At 45.4% G+C, this 17,303-nt stretch overlaps 4 protein-coding genes across 4 annotated transcripts; 1 reads left to right on the top strand and 3 right to left on the bottom strand.

Annotated features, from left to right (window-relative positions):
- Positions 1-545: 545 nt before the first annotated feature.
- On the bottom strand, positions 546-10,560 carry SAMD00019534_118710 (hypothetical protein; the record flags this gene model as incomplete). The annotated part of the gene is made up of 5 exons (XM_012893019.1): positions 546-1,834; positions 1,877-7,195; positions 8,082-9,582; positions 9,651-9,926; positions 9,997-10,560. Coding segments are annotated over 5 exons (8,949 nt in total), but the record flags the coding sequence as incomplete, so codon positions are not given.
- A 206-nt stretch (positions 10,561-10,766) lies between these two features.
- Positions 10,767-12,550, top strand: SAMD00019534_118720 (hypothetical protein; the record flags this gene model as incomplete). Its single annotated transcript, XM_012893020.1, has 3 exons — positions 10,767-11,027; positions 11,120-11,830; positions 11,903-12,550. The coding sequence occupies 3 exons, from the start codon at positions 10,767-10,769 to the stop codon at positions 12,548-12,550; spliced, it is 1,620 nt and encodes a 539-aa protein (XP_012748474.1).
- Positions 12,551-12,760: 210 nt separating this feature from the next.
- On the bottom strand, positions 12,761-16,181 carry SAMD00019534_118730 (hypothetical protein; the record flags this gene model as incomplete). The annotated part of the gene is made up of 9 exons (XM_012893021.1): positions 12,761-12,899; positions 12,973-13,949; positions 14,012-14,259; positions 14,343-14,751; positions 14,839-15,144; positions 15,229-15,523; positions 15,596-15,698; positions 15,786-15,955; positions 16,042-16,181. The coding sequence occupies 9 exons, from the start codon at positions 16,179-16,181 to the stop codon at positions 12,761-12,763; spliced, it is 2,787 nt and encodes a 928-aa protein (XP_012748475.1).
- Positions 16,182-16,774: 593 nt separating this feature from the next.
- Positions 16,775-17,200, bottom strand: SAMD00019534_118740 (hypothetical protein; the record flags this gene model as incomplete). The annotated part of the gene is made up of 1 exon (XM_012893022.1): positions 16,775-17,200. One exon carries the CDS (start codon positions 17,198-17,200, stop codon positions 16,775-16,777), a length of 426 nt encoding a protein of 141 aa, XP_012748476.1.
- Positions 17,201-17,303: the final 103 nt, after the last annotated feature.

The raw sequence follows: 17,303 nt of genomic DNA on the forward strand, positions 1-17,303 counted from the left end.
ATTGGGGAGGCATTTATAGGCACTGTCCAGCTGATATCGGTGGCAGGTGTAGGAGAAAAAAAAGGAAGGCAAGTCAATGTGTACTTTGGCTACTTACTTCAAAGATATTCCATTGCTCACCACATCATTCGCACAGTGATAAGTTCAAATTACCAATGGAAAATGACCTTGTTGAATGTGATAAGTATTCATCCCGATAATCAGGTCGATCACCGGCGCGATCCACCCAACATACACATCACACGAAACACAAACCACACTGCAATCTACTCGTCTGTTCGTACCCCCTAGCTGGGGTTCACGGAGAATCAAGATCATAGTGCGAGGTGAAGTTACAGCGTTCAAATTCATCGACTGTTCGCATCTAGTTGTTGATGATGTCAATTACAATTGACAATCGTGTTTGCACAGTCTACTACGAGTTCCAAGGCGTTAGTTGGAATGAGAATTTAGCTTGTATTGACTGTAGAATGAAATAAAGACCGATAGTGTGTGTGTGTGTGTGGGAAGGGAGTTGATCACTTCTGATCATATTGTCGGCCCTTCTTCTCGTTGAAGAGACGCAGTGCATGGTCGATCTTCATGTTGAATATCATATTCATGTTGTCATCATCAGCAGGAATCACCTTGGAGGAGACAGAGCGCTCTAGGAGAGACAAATCTTGTGGAGGACTGAGTTTCAAGACCAGACCATTGCCAGGAACGTATAGAACCTCTTTGATAACCTCGTATGGTATCTGGAACATAAAGTTGCTTGCAACGATGCTCCTCTTGATCTTCTGATAGATCAGTCGTTTGTCTGACAGAATCACCAAACACTCGTGGTTGATTGGATAGTGCCATATGTAGTTGTCTCCAGAGTGCTTATACTTGTGAGTGGTCTTCAACAAATACCAGCCCTCTGACTCTAGTGCCTCATATTGACGGAGTACATTGTCTGCACCAAAGCATCTTGGGGGCCTCTTTCTATCCTTGAACTCTTGGAGGTTGGTCGTGTTCTTGATGCCCTCTGTTGCCTTGGTCGTAGCATCAATGACTGCTGCTGTTGGTTTCACCGCCACTCCAATGACACCTTGGGCCAAACCTTTGGCGAATCCTAGGAAGCCATCCTTCTTGGCACCCTCAACGGGTTTGGTAACGATACCAGTGATTCCTTGGAACAATCCCTTACCAATGCCAATGCCACCCATAGCCAAACCTTCTCCAACGTGCTTGGGCTTCTTGGACTGCTGGGCCTTTCTGTCTTGAAGATACTTGTCATCGAATGACAATGTTGCAACACCAGATCCAATGGTGCCTGTAATCTTTGAGATGGTGTTGAACGTACCAAAAACAGAGTTCTTGATCAATGAGCTCGTGCCCTTTGCCAGACCTTTGCCAAAGTCTGCAGGTGACTTGACGAGACCCTGAGCTGGCTCGACAAAGAAGTCTTGAACACCGGTTCCAAAGTTTCTGAACAATCCAATTGGGTTTCCAATGATATCGATGGAGCCAAGGATGTTGTAGAACTGACCAATCACTTGCTTGATGTATGTGGACTTGAGTTTGTCAATCATTGTGTTCCATGAGGAGAATGGATGCTCCATCAGTAGACCTTGCAATGTGATAGGAGCACGGTCCAACTTTGTGAGTGAGAGACCAAGTCCCTCGATAGAGCTGAGGGCCTTGTGATCAGTCTTGAAGAGACCATCCTTCTGGAGGGACAGTGTGATGTTGACCTTGATCGGATTGAGTACGAGAAGTGCAAAGTACACCATTCTATGTGCAGTTGAGTCGAGTGTTGGTGGCTCAATGCTGAATACTGGGTATAGCTCTTGAGCAGTGTCATTCATATGTGTGTTGGTGATGGAGTTGGAAAGATTTGGTATACTATGACCAGAGTCGGTGAGGGATTGTTGCTGCTGCTGTTGTGACTGTTGTTGTTGATGATGATGGCTTGCAGAATGGTTGTGGAAGTCAGGCATTGAGTTGACAAAGTCCAAAACCTCCTTCAACCAATTGTCCTCAAAATCTAGCATCAACTCCTGGATCAATATGGAGAAGTATCTAAAGTGATCAATGTTGTCAAAGTTTGACTTGATGACCGAGAGATGTAGGAAGTCCTTTCTGTTGTCACCCTTCATTGTGGTGAAGAGCATGACTGGGAACTCTGTGCGTACCAGCTGGTTGTCCAACTGTAAATCTCCAATCTTGACCTCAAGTGATGTCTCATACATTGAGTGCTCAGTCTGCAGGAAGAAGTCAGACAGTGAGACGTAGCACAACTCCTTAGGCGACTGGTCAATGACAGAGAGACCGATTCCTGACATTCTGACAAAGAACTGGAACTCGGTTGCCTCTCTGTCCACCTTGGTGTTGACATTCTCCTTCCAATGCTTGATGAGGTTGTACTTGGAGGAGTGTGTGGAGAATTTGACCAGACGGCTTGTGCGCTCCACGGTGATCGTCACGTATATTGTGATCGAGTTCACCTTGACCTCGTAGCCAGTGATCTTGTTGAGCTTAAGGTCTCGCTTCATTGGTTCGCCGTCAAGGTAGGCAACGAGTATAGATGGCATTGAAGGTTCGTCCCAGGCGAAAGGCATCGTGAGTGTTGGTGTCAGGTGATCGAATCTCTGCTGGTTGGCTGGCAGTGCATTCTTTTGGTGGTAGGATATGTTGTAGGGTGTGTCGTTTTGAATCAAGAATGGTGGATGCTCTTGACTGGCCTCTGGAATCAAAACATAGAGTGTTCCCTTTTCCTCCATGATGGTGACATTACAATGCACAGAGGGCTTGGCTGGTTCACTGTCTCTGATTCGTACGATCGTTTCACACACTGTATCAATGTTGAAGCTGCCTGACCATTCCTGTGTGCCAGATGCACTCTTGATACTGATCGACTTGTCTTCGGTGGGCACAGTCCAGTGTAGAGGACTGTGAGCATTTGGCTGTAGGGTCATCAGGTCGATGCGCTCAATCTTCTTCTCGGTCTTGACGTATTGGGACACCATGATGGGGAAGTCCAATTTGTTCTGGATTACGTAGCGAGGTGTAAAGGTTACTACCTTGCTGAGACCAAACTTGGAGTGCTGACAGAACTCGATTGAGTACGAGACCTCGTAGGCGTGAGATGAACCTGGGATCGAGAGTGATCCAGTGTGTCCAACCGTGACGATGGGAACCGAATTGCAGTACTTGACTTGGTTGTTGTTAGTGTTGCCGTCAATAACACGTAGCTTGATGTTGTTGGAGTGGTAGAGGATGGGTGGGTTCATAGCTGTGGAAGTGTTTGGAGGCAGAGCAATCTCCTCACCATCACCCTTGACCACAAGTGGCAGCATCGAGTTGTTGACCAACCAATATTGACAATAGAAGGAAAGCACTCTGATGCCTTTGACCTCCTCAAACTTCTCCACCTGAAGTGTCAGCTCCTTGCCAGTCATCTGAGAGGTGAGCAGTTTGAACTGTTTGGCCACATTGTCTCCATTGATCAAGGTCTGTGTGGTCTCGGGGAACTTCTCAATGTCGCTCAGGCTGACACTAAGGTTGGTGCCTGGCGCATAGGAGAAGACATCAAGCTTCTCCCCACTGGCAATGAGAACAGGTTCCTCATCCTTTGCGAACCTGATCTTGAATGGTATTGGCAGCAGGTTCTCAATCTGAACCTGCGCACTGATTGATATGACCTGGAACTTGTTCTTTGAGAGCTCTGGGACGGTACTGTTGCCAAGGAGGTGGGTCTGGTTGGTAACTGACACTGCAACAAAAGATATCCTCTCGAGACGATCCACAAGTTTGAGTGGTCGACTGTTCTCTCTGCGAACAGCTCCATCTTGCTTCTTGTCCAGTTTGGCCTGCTCCTTCTCAAACTCGCTAACGAGTGCTGCAGGAGAAATAGCCTCTGACCAATGTGGTGAGTTGGCCATCTTTATCCAGAACCGACTGAATCCAAAGAAGGCGTCAACTGGTACCGAGTACTTCTCGTTCTGTTGCACTAGCACGGCAGAGTCGACATGGTTGTCCTCTTTGAAACTAAGATGCATTGGAATTGACGAGTTGTTGACAAACTGCACCATTGAGCGAATGTACACTATCTTGCTACCATCACGCTGTAGCCTTGCCTCCACATCAATATCAATGTCACCTTGCAAAGGTACGATTGTTGTGGTTGATGCGCTGAGACCTTGCTGTTGGGGTTGCTTGAGACGGTACACTCTGCTTCCGATAGCATCCAGGGAGACCGATTCCAGGCGACAACCATGAATGAAAAGGTCAATGCTGGTCTTTGCACCAATGGAGGAGTCTCTGCCTTTGGTTGCCTTGATCTGTACGGGTTGTAGTACGTTGTTGGCCACATTGATGCGACTGGATTGGGTGGAGAGTTGGGATGTCGTGGACATTGTGGCAGAGGACATTGAGAGAGAGTCAGAGTAACTACTCTCATTGTCGTCCTGCAGCTCCTGCATGGCCTCAAGAACGGGCAGAGAATAGTCGATCGGACAACCTGTCAAGTTCATGAGCCAATGAGAATGGAACTTGGGTTTGATGGGTGCACCCAAAGATGAGGTCGAGGCAGAGAGGAGGGACTCTTGGAGATCCTCGGGTGAGGTCACCTTCTTTGATAGGTACTTGGAGAGCGTCGAGTTTGAAGACACGATCCTGCTCTTGAGTGAGGTCTTGTTCTCCTTGTCCTTGAGCTTGATCAGATGGACGGTGGATGCGAGTGTCTGCAGAAGGGCATGTGTCACGTTCATGTTGAGTATTTGTCGTGTGGCCATAAAGGTGGCACGTGTCCTCTTGCCAGTCTTTTTGATGTCAAAGTTGAAGCCCCAGTCCTCAATGAATGGTTCAAACTTCATGAGACTCTCGTTAAAGTAGTCGGCCTTGAAAGTGACTGATGTCTTGAGCTCCATTTCCGTGGACCAATTGGTAATCTTTGCCTGTAGACCAGATAGGTAGAGCTCAGCGATCGGTAGGTAGATGTCCATGGACTCGTTGATCAGGAGCACGCTCATTGAAGGACATTCAAAGGTCAGGAACTCGTTCTGAATGAAAAGGTCAGGGCTGGATGAACCAGAGGCCGGGACAAGCTGTCCTGCGTCCACTGAGCTGATGCTGGAGGAGAGATCAAAAGAGGCAGTAGAGGAGGACAGATCTGTGTTGTTGTTGTTGGCCGCTTGAGCAATGGACGATTGCGTTGCAATGCTAAGGTTCTGTACAATCTTGAGGATCGTGTTGATATCATCGTAGGAGAAATAGGTCTTGATGATGGAACTGGTGACAGATATCTTGGTCTTGAAGTAGTCGGCCGTCTCGTTCTCCTTAATGTACTGCACCTTGATATGATCCAATGACCTGAGGATTTGAATTGGACGTGATCCTTGTCTGGATCCATCTACAGTAGAGTCCACAGCGACTGAAGGTCTAAAGATCTTGATCTTGGTGTCACGAAGAGACACAATGGCGTTCTCCATTCCCTTTGGATCACGCTTGAAATACACGTGGGACTTGGTCTTGGCCACGAGACACCTTGTGTTTGCCTGTGCCTCATTCTCTACCATCGTCACCTCTACGTTGAGATTGCACGAGAGGGTTATCGTTGGAGTTCTAAGTAGCTCTGGGTTCAGCTTTCGCGTCTGAGCCAAGAACTTGGGGCTGCTAGTAGTGGGCTCGGGAACAACTGGTGCAGACTGCTCCAGTGTCTGAAGGGGCTTCAAAAAGAAGTCGACAATCAAAAAGATGGGCGTTGGAGACACAAAGAGGCATGGATTGTTGATCTCCAGGTTGATGTACTGGTCGCCAAGATAGCTATCTCTAAGATAGCCGACTGTGATGAAGGAAACTGTTTCTGTAGCCTTTCGTGACTGATGATTCTCCATTAGGTTCTTGAAGATGTTGGGTGAGTCACTTCTAGCGTCTGTCAACACGATGGAGTCCATAGAGAAGTCCAACTTCATTTTTTGTCTCTCTGAAGTCTTGAACTGGATCACCATTTGACGCATCTCAAACATGGCAATGTCTGTTTCCGTTGTGGATATCTTGAAGCTGAGATTTGGCACAGTGATGTTCATCGATAGAGTAACCTTGCCCATATTCTTGAGCACTTCGTGTTCCCCATAGTAGGGGATATCAGACGATGGGGGTGGGGGCAGAGACACAGTCTGTAGCACGTTGCCAATGGCACGCATAGCATTGTCCATCATCTTAAGGAAGAAGACGTACTGTTTTTGCGTGAGATGGAAACTGATGTTTGACAGATTCATGTCAATCACAAGGTCGTCGACGTCGATCTGGTGATTTGGTATCAAGAATCTGGTCAAGGCAAGATCTAGGTCCATCTTGTTAAGGAAGTTGGAGACGTTGTCATTGTCATGGATGGTCATGTTGGAGGACTCTAGACGGATGTTCATGATGTCCAAGGGTTGTGCTGTGTCCCTAAAGTTATCGAATCGGTTGGACACAATGATCTTGCCCAGCTCCAGTTGTATCATATTGGTGGAGTTGAGTGCTTGGGGCACTCTAAAGATCGGTGTCTCCATGACAATGTCCAGCTTGGTACGACTGACTGGTGTGAGTGTGTCAACTGAGAGACTTGTCGAGAGTGGGTCTATGGAGTCAAAGTACTCATTGCCAGCTTGGTTGCTTGACGACGTCGCCACGGGCACTGGTACAACTGGTTTGTTGAGAATGGGGTCAAGCATTCCTCCAAGTAAATAGGTTTGGAGCTGATAGACGTAGCCAACTTGGGCATTGACAATGATCGATTTGATGTTGGCCTGGACCGAACTGTCATAGCCAGGATAGTTGGTCAACGTGGTGGGATGTGTGTTGAAGCTAAATGTGAGCATTGAACCTTCTTGGTCTTGAGGTGTGATCACATGCTTGTAGAGAGATGCAGGGTTGTCTGTCAGGTCTTCAAGCTTGATGCTTCCCAGCGTGCCACGAAGGGTCATCCTTGTGTCCTTGTAGAGGACAGTCTCCACCATGATGTCATTGATCGAGAAGATTCCTATGCGTCTGTTGGTCTCTTGGTTCAGCACCAGACCCAAACTCTTGATCTTGGCCACTACACTGATGGTAATGTTCTCAGTGGGTGGTTTCTTCTTGAGAACCTTCTTGATGATTGTCACCTTTCTAGTGGTTGGCGCAGTAGAGGGCGAAGGAGCAGAGTCTCCAGTGAACTGCTCAGAGGATGATTCTAGGGCAGGTGATGCTGAAGATGGTGATGGAGTAGAGCTTGCAGGGCCGCCAACTCTAAGTGTTTTGACTAGTCTCTTTCTCTTCTCGATCACTTGGATTGTTGACTTCTGGAGACCAATGACTGGCTTCTTGTCAAAGGACTGCACAATCATAAGCAACTGATGTACTGTGGGAGGGTTGCACACCAAGTAGAAGTTCTGGAAGTTAACATCAAGGGTCATGTCAACCTTTTTGAACTCTGGTGAATCCTAGTATTGTTTGAATGAATACAAGAGAATTAAATTAGTTGGTTGTTTGGTATTATTATTAAAAACTATGATACATACACTTTGGTATTGTTTAAAGTTGATCAGAACAAGTGATGCATCACTTGAACCTCCTTCAATGTCTTTGGTTGGGTTGGATGTGGCCAACTTCTTCAAATTGCTGCGAGTGAACAAGTCATCAATGTCAAGTCTAGAGAGCTCCACCTTGCCAACTGAATCAAAGGTTCGTTGAGCAAATGATACGGTCAAACCATCAATGACCAATTTGATCAAGTCAGTCTGCTCCCTCGATATTGTGATTCCAATCGAACGGATCTTGAAGCTCATGCTGACCTTCTTGTGGTTCATAAGAAGATCAATTGATGATTGTTGCTTGTCATCCTGTTCATTCTCATTGTAGTGACTGGAGATAGTGATTGAGTGTATGTTAGTTAGTGATCTTTGATCAAAAGTATCTAAACTAAATATACCTATACATATCCAATACCTTGCTCTTGATAGCTGATTGAGCATGATCCAGTGTAGCAACTGCTTTGCTACTAGTGTCAATGTCTGCGGTCAACTTCTCAGCCATCTCAATCAGCTGCTTGCACTTCTTATCGGACAGTGCAATGTTGAAGGATGGTAGCTCACCCTTGATCTTCACCTTGGTCAGTGTGAGACTGTCCTGTTGGATGCATGAGAAGATGGACAAGTGGACGTCGAACTGGTTGATAATGTGTGTACGTTGCTCGCTTTGCACTCGCTTGTCGTTCCAAGAGTGAATGTCGTTAGTCAGCAGCATCTGGACCGACTCGAGAGAGAGATTGAATCTATCGTAGAAATCGTCCTCGGATGTGCTAGACACTAGTTTGCCCTTGATCTTTTGGTTGGCCGCGTCCGATTCGAACTTGAAGCTACCAAGATCAAGCACCAGTGCGTTGGAGTTCTTGATGGTGACATTCTCTGGGATGATAATGACTGGTGCCTGGATCTTGACATGTAGAGCGACAGTCTTGTGTGTGTCCAATGCCTCTTGCAGTTGCATCTTTGTCTTCTCTGTGAAGTTGTCGATGTAGTCACCAGCCATGTTTGTGATGTTGGTCAAATCGATTGCGTCCTGATTGGTGAAGAACTCCACTATCTTCATGATCAGTGGCTTTGGTGCAATCACTTGTAGAGGCTCCATGTTCAGGTCGAGAAGTAGATCGATGGCCTTGTTGGGTGGACACGTGTCAACAATGGCAGAACAGAAGGTCTGCTGAGTGCCACCAGTAAGAGCAGGGGAGATGATCTTCTTATACTCGGTTCCCTTGGTAAACTGGTCGTAGACTTCAAACTGTTTGATTCCAGACAGCACCCTGATACCCTCCTTGCGCTGCTCTAGCTTGACGGTCAGTGCCGAGAAGACCGTATCAATGAATGGCGTATCGTTCTCAACCAACTGCATAGAGATGGACTTGATGGTGAGGTTGGCAACGATCTTGACCCAGTCGGGTGGCTCCTCCACTGACTCTATCACCTCGGAGTACTCGATCGTACGATAGAGCTCATCTCTCTCGTTGTGTGACAGTGTGACGATGGGTGCCTCCTTCTCATCCTCCTCCTTCTTCTTGTTGAAGAGGTTCTGGAAGAAGGTACGATCGGCCTTCTTGGATTGAAGGAAGTCCTTACGGATCTTGTTCTTCTCGGTCTCCTTCTTGATCTCGGCATAGGCCAAGGAGCGGTAGAAGATGACGTCCTCAAAACTGAGTCGCTCCTCCATCTCAGCAAGGCTTGCCGTCTCTGGTTTTGTCAGAGGAGTCAACCAGTGGATGTTGGGTAGAGATCTCTTGAAGAGCTCAACATACTTGATACGGTCCTTTCGACGCTCAAAGATGTAGGCCCATGAGCGCTGGTAACGTCTCTGGTGGATGTTCTCCAGTGTGACCTGACCTGCATACTTCCACCATGCCCTTGGGTTCTCCCTGACTCCAACTTGGGGTCTGTACTTTAGGAACTTGATGTCGCGAAGGAACTCATTGGTGAATTGTAGAATGTTCATGATGGAGTGGTACTGTGCAGAGGAGAGTGCACAGATGATATCTGAGAATATACACTCTGTGATGATCTTTGGAATGGCCTTGTCGATTGCATCACTTTTGTTTATAGACACCTGGTGATGGAAACAAATAAGAGTTGATTAATACATATATATATATGGTACTACCATTCTGAACATACCTTTAGCTGAGAGGATATTGGTTTGAGCATGAACTTCTTGGTCATTGACTCATGTGTCCTTGTGGTTGGGATAGCATTGTAAAATGCATCGTGGAACTCGTGGTCAGAGAGACCAAGCATGGAGGTTGCGTCTGCATCAATGTACATTCCAAGAGAGTTCATCTCGGCCAACTTTCTAATCATGTTTGTCTTGGTACTGTCAATGATTGATGGGATCCAACGCTCATCACAAGACTGTGCTGATATGTTGTCCAAAGTGACACCAACTGCGTAGAGCTATATTGGAGGAAAAAGTATTAGTATTTGCCATTGTTGTCGAGTGTGTAGTTGGTGTATGTATACATACACGACCAAGCTCATTCCTGTTCTCGAAACGTATATGTATCTTGTTTATCTTGATCTGCAAGTTGTCGATGATCTTTGTCACTAGTCGATCAGTGAATGAGCTATCAGTGGCCTTGCCGCCAGTTTGTTCATTCTCAGCCTCTTTGATAGACTTCATCCACTCGTAGTTCTCTATTCTCTTCCTCTTGAGCTCCTTCTCCTTCTTCTTCTCGGCCTCTTCGTCGTACTTGTAGTTCTGTGTCTGAGGCACGGCCAGTGCATAGATAGAGTCGATGTTGACAATCACTGGTTTAGACTTGAGGTCCTTCCAGGGTACCTTGAGCTCCAGTCGACCAAGGTAACCTTTCTTGACGGTGATGGGCATGTTGATTGGCAGATTGTTGAGAGCATCTTCCTTCAACTCTAGATTGGTCAGCACAACATTGCCACCCAGCACACCAATCTTGAGCTGGTCCTTGTTGAGATTCTTTACGTACTCGCCTAGTACCTTTGACAAAACGTCAGATACTATGCCCTCGAATACCATTGTTATATTTATCTCTCTATCAATTAAATATATATATTTACAAATAACAATAATTTGACCTTCACTCAAAACAGTGGTAGAGAAGTATGTTGAAAAAACAACTAAAATATCTAGTGTGGTTATACAAACGCTCAGTATTGTTCACTACTTAGTCCCAGGTCCAACCAAACCAAATTGAAACAGGATTGGGATTTAGAGAATAATAGAACTACTTTTGCATAAGAAGATATAAAGATAAACAGAAAATGTCTACAGCTGTTGATAATACATATACAAATGATACACTCTTCAAGTTGATCTCAAGTGCAGCACTTGAACAGAAGAGCACCAATGCGATGATCTTGCCATCGAACACTACCTCAACAGACTTTAGCCAAGTTACCTATGGTCAGTTTCTTCAGGATGCTGTCAGTGTAGCACATCTCCTCCAAAGCAATGGATTCAAACAGGGTGATGTTGTTTCAATTGTCTTGCCAAATGGTTATCCAATCCTTGCTTGCTTCGCTGTATGTTATTTTCAAAGACTTTGTACAAGGAGTTCAATCACTAATCATTAAATTTACCTACCCACATGACAATGCAACCGGTCTATCTTTAGGGTACAACATTTTCTAGATGCATTGCAGCACCTTTGAACTCATCTTACAAAGAGGATGAGTTCAACTTTTACCTTCAGGACATGAATGCCAAACTTGTCATTATTCAGGATGGTCTAACTGAAGCCAAAGCAGCTGCCACCCAGTTGGGTCTCAATGTGTGGACATTGAAGGACAACTTCGACTATGCCTCCAACCAGTACCACTTTGAGTTGTTTGACCAGAAAGATAACAAGCTTGACTTGTCGTCCAAGGGAACAGAGCTCGCTGACCCACCTCAGCCAGAAGATGTAGCTATATTCCTTCACACGAGTGGTACTACCAGCAAGCCCAAGGGAGTCCCATTGACACACAAGAACATATCCACCTCGTTGGTGAACATTGCCAAGACATTCCATCTGTCAAAGACCGATCGCTCAATGGTTGTCATGCCACTGTTCCATGTGCACGGACTGATTGGCGTCAGCTTGTCAACTCTAATCAGTGGTGGATCCCTAATCACTCCACCAAAGTTCAGTGCACAATGCTTTTGGGCACACGTCAAGCAGCACAAGGCAACCTGGTACTCTGCCGTTCCAACCATCCACGCCATCCTCATCTCACTGGAGAAGTCAATGGAGGATAGTCCGAACAAGGCATTCCTCAGGTTCATTAGAAGTTGCAGTTCATCCCTCTCGCCAACCTTGTTTGAATCTTTGGAGAAATGTTATGGTGTATGTATGCCAATGCAGTGGCTATGATAATTCGCTACCTTTGACAATATATATTAACTAATCTCATCAAAGTGTCCAGTAGTAGAGTCGTATGGAATGACAGAGTCATCACATCAAATGACCTCAAACAGACTCCCAGAGGATGGAAAGAGAAAGGTCAGCTCAGTTGGCAAGGGTGCCTTTGTTGAAGTTGGAATCGCCAATGAAGAGGGTAACCTCTTGGCTGTTGGTCAGGTTGGTGAGGTGTGCACCCGTGGCAACAACGTCATGAAGGGATACAACAACAACCCAACGGCAAACATTGAGAATTTCACCAAGCAAGGTTGGTTCTTGACCGGCGACATTGGCTATTTGGACGATGAGGGATACCTGTTCCTCAAGGGGAGAAAGAAGGAGATCATCAACAGAGGTGGAGAAAAGATCAGTCCTCTCGAGATTGACAACTCACTCTTGGAGTGCGAGCACATTGCAGAGGCTGTCTGCTTTGGTGTACCAGACGCCAAGTATGGTGAGGAGATTTGGGCTGCAGTGGTACCCAAGACATCCAAGCCAGACCTAACTGAACAAGAGGTGATGGAGTTCCTTCAGAAGAAGATTGTCTCTTTCAAGATACCCAAGAAGATCTTTGTCACCGACAGCTTCCCCAAGACTACGACGGGAAAGATTCAAAGACGATTCATCTCGGAACACTTCCTCAAGATTTACTCCCTTAGGAAGTAAAATACAATTGATAGATAGATAGATAATACATCAACTACATACATACATACATACATATATATATCGAGTGAATACAGGGATAGTAAGTCTATTTATTTATTTGTTTGTTGTTTGTTGTTGGATGTAGTTGGTAATATATACTTGGGTGATGATTTGATTGTTAGATAGCAACGACTAACGGTACCTAGGTCTGCCTGTTGATGATGATGATCAATCTGTGAACTCAAATGGTTGTGGTGCCTTTGGCTCCTCCAGAGCAGCCTTGTTGCCTTTAGAGTTGGTCACTGGTGATTTGACGGCAGGCTTCTCCTTTAACAACCAATTGCTCAGGCTCAGAAGGTGTGTTGTCCTTGAGAACAACAATACCGAGAGTGTGGCTCTTCTTGATTGGTGTGTATCTAGAGTCATCAAACACCACGTACTGCAATTGCTTTGGTGTGATTCTGGCTGGGTTGTTCTTGCGCTCAAACGTTGGCTCTTCCTCCTTCTCTTCCTTCTCCTTCTGCTCCTTCTCTTTCTGCTCCTTCTCCTTGTCTTCCTTCTCCTTCTTCTCCTTTTCAATCTCAGAGTCGATGTTCATTGCGGAGCGACTGTGCTGCAACTTTCCCTTTCTAGAGATGGAGAGGACTGCTGTCTCTACCTTTGATGGTGCGTTGGCTGTGGATGGCTTGGTGTCTGGTGGGTAGGCAAACAAGGATGGCTTGCAGTTGGATTTGACACTGAACACTGGCATTTCAAGGTTCTTGTTGACTCCAATTACAGAGGTGGGTGTCAAGGCCAAACCGATAAAGTGGGTCATTGGATACCAGTACCAGAACTGCAGGAATCCAGCAAGTCCAACAATCGCCTGCATGTTCTTGTGGCCGCTTGGGGAGAAGAGTGAAATGGTCGTGTTTCTGCCACCGGCATCAATGATGGCATGGGCAAGGAAGGCACCAAACTTGGACATGATCTCCTCACGTCTGTCTGTGATAAAGCGAACAAACTGCTTCCTGTAGACCTCAGTGTCGGCATATTGCTCCTTTGTCGATTGGATTAGCACCATGGCGATGGCAATTGAGGCACTCTGACGCACCAGTCCAACAGTGTCGGCGGACAGCTTCTTTAGGATATCCAATGCATCACGGTTTCCAGTGCCAGCACATGAGATACCAAGGGCCATGGCTGCTCCATATCGGACGTGGGGATTATATGATTCGGACAACAGTAGTACGGACTTTGGACACTTCTCTGGTTGCTTAGCCAAGACAAAACCTATGCACGTCACTGAGGCTCTTCTCACGGCATCATTTCCATCACTGACAGCATAGTGTAGCAACCTTCTGAGAGCATCATTATTACCAGTTCCACAATAGGCCATGGCAATTGTGTACATACCACCATATCTCAATAGTGGATCCTGTTAACAGTGTTAGTATCATACATTTGGAATGAATCATCACTACTACTGCCACTACATACCTTGTCGGTGATCAATTGTTCAATCAGAGTATCGGCAACCTCCTCCTTACCATACATGGTGAAGGCAAGACCGAGTGCCAAAGATCTGATGATCTTCTCGTGTTGTGTCTCATGAGCGTAGGCCAACATTTCATCGATCGCCTTTTGTGAGCCAGTACCCAACATAACAAGTCCCATAGCTAATCCAGCACCTTCTCCACTGATTGCATCGTCGTGGTAGAGGATACCCTTCAAATCCTCATATATATCTAATTAAGGATATATAGGTAACAGGTTAGTTGTGTGATGTGAGGTGAGATTGTATAAACACTTTCCATCGTTGATACTTTACCATCGTTGCCAGTGGCCATTGCGGCCAAACCAAGTCCAAGTGATGCACCATGATTAAGGATTGGATTGGTGGAGTGAACCTTCTCGGCCAGATATCGGACGACATCCTCACCTTGACCTGCGTGGATCAGACCCAGTGCATAGAGTGCACCAGACTCGCTGTATGGTGTGGCAGAGACAGTTGCGCCTGGCAGGTACAACTTTAAAAGCTCTCTCGACTCCTTGGTCTGGCCACGGTTGATAACACCCAAACTAGCAATGGCTGAGAACTTGGTCCAATGGGTTGCCTTGGACAACCAATCGAGGTTCTCACGAAGGAACACATCCCTGGTGGTGCCTGCATGCATGATTGAGTTGGCAAACAGTGTTCCAGTGTAGAAGATCGCACCCTTGTGCTGTTCTGAAGTTGACTGTTGAAAGAGAGAGAAGTAGTATGTGTTAATGTTATGGATGACCCTAGACGACAAGAACAATTACGTAGTCCCCTCTCCACTTACCTTCATAATCTGAAGAACGTGCATGTCGATGTTGCAGTTTCTATAGAGAAACTCCATGTTGAGTGCTGTAGACACCTCACCAGTGAGGATTGCTCTAAGACGAGTGAGTCTCAGTTGGAAGTTGTCTGCCGAGGATCTAGAATCGATCTCCATCTTATCACCTGTGGCAATTGTTCCCTTCTCTGCTGGTGCAGCGGCTGCAGCACCTTCACTCTGAGGTAGGAGCTTCCTAACATTGCCAAGCAAATGCTGAGATGCGTTCTGGAGTAAATCAAATGCGATTTGATAGGAGAGCAACAATGAATCCTATGATATTGATGAAGATATATATATATATATATTAAAGTTAGTGATTGGACAGTAGTGGTTGATTGTTGCGTGGATACATACATCATCCTTCTTTAAGAGTGTCAAGAGTATGGTGGCAATCTGTGGGGCATCACCCAAGAAGATGAGACATTGGGAAATGCTCGAGTAGTCTGGTCTCTCAAGAGTCAGGTACAACTTGACGAGGATGGCCAACACAGCCTGACGGAAGGTCTTGTTGGAGACGATGGTATTACATATATTGAGACAATAGCTGAGCATCGATTGTACGTTGCCAGATTGAGCAATTGATCTCTCAATGATGTCCAATCTCTTGGACTCGATGGCAATGCCCAATGCTTGTTTGTATGATCCCTCCCTAATGCATCATGAGTGGTGGAGGTGTCAGTAAATAGTTTGGTATTGACTGTCTGACATTATGTGAACACACTTAAAACATCTCTCAAACATTCCCATGACAATTGCCTCTAGTCTTGGATCAATGGTGGCAGCAGACTGATTTCTAAGCTTGATATACTCGTCGATGAATTTGTCTATGTGTAGGTAGGATATCAATGATGTGTCAGAATGTGGAAAGACAATGATAATTGATGTTCTAGAACACTACTACTCCAACATACACAAGATGCTTTCAACGTATTCGCTCTTGGCAAGAACATTAAACAGCTGTCCAGATGCAAGGGCATAGGACATTGAGTTCTTGAAATCACCCAAATGATAGTACACCTTGGAAAGGACCAATGATGCAAGCTCATGTTGAGTGAATGTCTTTTGGTCTGAAAGATTCTTACTGTTTGTTGTTGTTGTTGTTGTTGTTGGTTAGAATCGATATGATTGCATTGCTGCTACCAACTAATACAGTGGCTGATACAATACATCTTGGTTATTGATGTGGCAACCTCTGGCCAAAACTCATCGACCACTGTGTTGAGCTTCTCTAGAGCATATGATTGGAGTTCAACCTGTTCCTCTTCGAGTAGTGCAAGGTAGTTTGATGCAGATGTCAACACTCCCATTCTGTTTTGTACTATGTATTTAGGTATGAATAAAATAAGAAAATAATATATATCTTTGTTTGTTGTAATAAGGAATAGAATAAAGTGTGTGTAATTAAATTGTGATGATTGATGTTCACTCTGTGATTGGGAAGTGTGTGGTGATCATCAAATATTATTTCAAAAGAATTTAAATCAATGAGATGGAAGTTCAAATCTCCACCTGCAAAGATAAGTAGTAAGGATGAAAGTCTAGAATGGACCAACGATGTTAACCGTATCGGTAGCTACTGATGGAGCAGCTGCTGTTTCAAGAGAGTGTCCTACCAGACGTCTCCACAATGATGGATACTGAACTAACAACAGCCCCATCAAGTGGCTTCAGATGGTGGATTCTCAATCAAACAATGAGCAACAGGGAGCATCAATGATTGATTGATGTCATGGTTGTGAAGGAATCCACCAGGACGTTTGATATACATGGGAAACATTGGTTCATTCTTTAATGTTCAATATTTATCGCTATTTGATTGATGGGTTGATTGATTGATTGTACTATACTATAGTTGGTGTATGATGTTGATGATGAGGATCATAATTATAAAGATGAAGATCTACAGTGGGTTGAGCTCATCATCGATGAGATCAAACTGCAACTGAGTCTTGGTGTCAACACTGTTGACCAATGGTGAAAAGCTGAGAGTGGATGCTGATTTGTAAGCATATGTGTCAATGTTGTTGGTTACTGCTGGGAGGACATTATTAAGATTGTGGTTCGCCTTCTTGTTGAACTCGACAAAGAAATCGGTGCTGCCTCTCTCTTTGGAGTCGCTATTTGTACTATTGTTGCTACTACTGTTGCTACTACTGTTGCTGCTGCTGCTGCTTGATGCCTCATCATTATACTCGCCCACAATAGGGATCTGCAATGTCTTCTTTAGAAGCAGCGATGAAGAGTCTTGTGTCCATATCTTGTTCACTCTCTTGATATCTGCAACCTGTTGTTGTTGTTGTTGTTGTTGTTGTTGGTAGTAGTACATTTGTAAGAAATAAGCTAGTAATGGTATAAAGTGATCACTCTATTCATTCCTGCATACCGATGAACCATATTTAATTGCTAGCCCTTGAAGGGTATCCTTCGGT

Source organism: Acytostelium subglobosum, assembly GCF_000787575.1.
Source record: "Acytostelium subglobosum LB1 DNA, scaffold: scaffold35, whole genome shotgun sequence".
Lineage (NCBI taxonomy): Eukaryota > Evosea > Eumycetozoa > Acytosteliales > Acytosteliaceae > Acytostelium > Acytostelium subglobosum.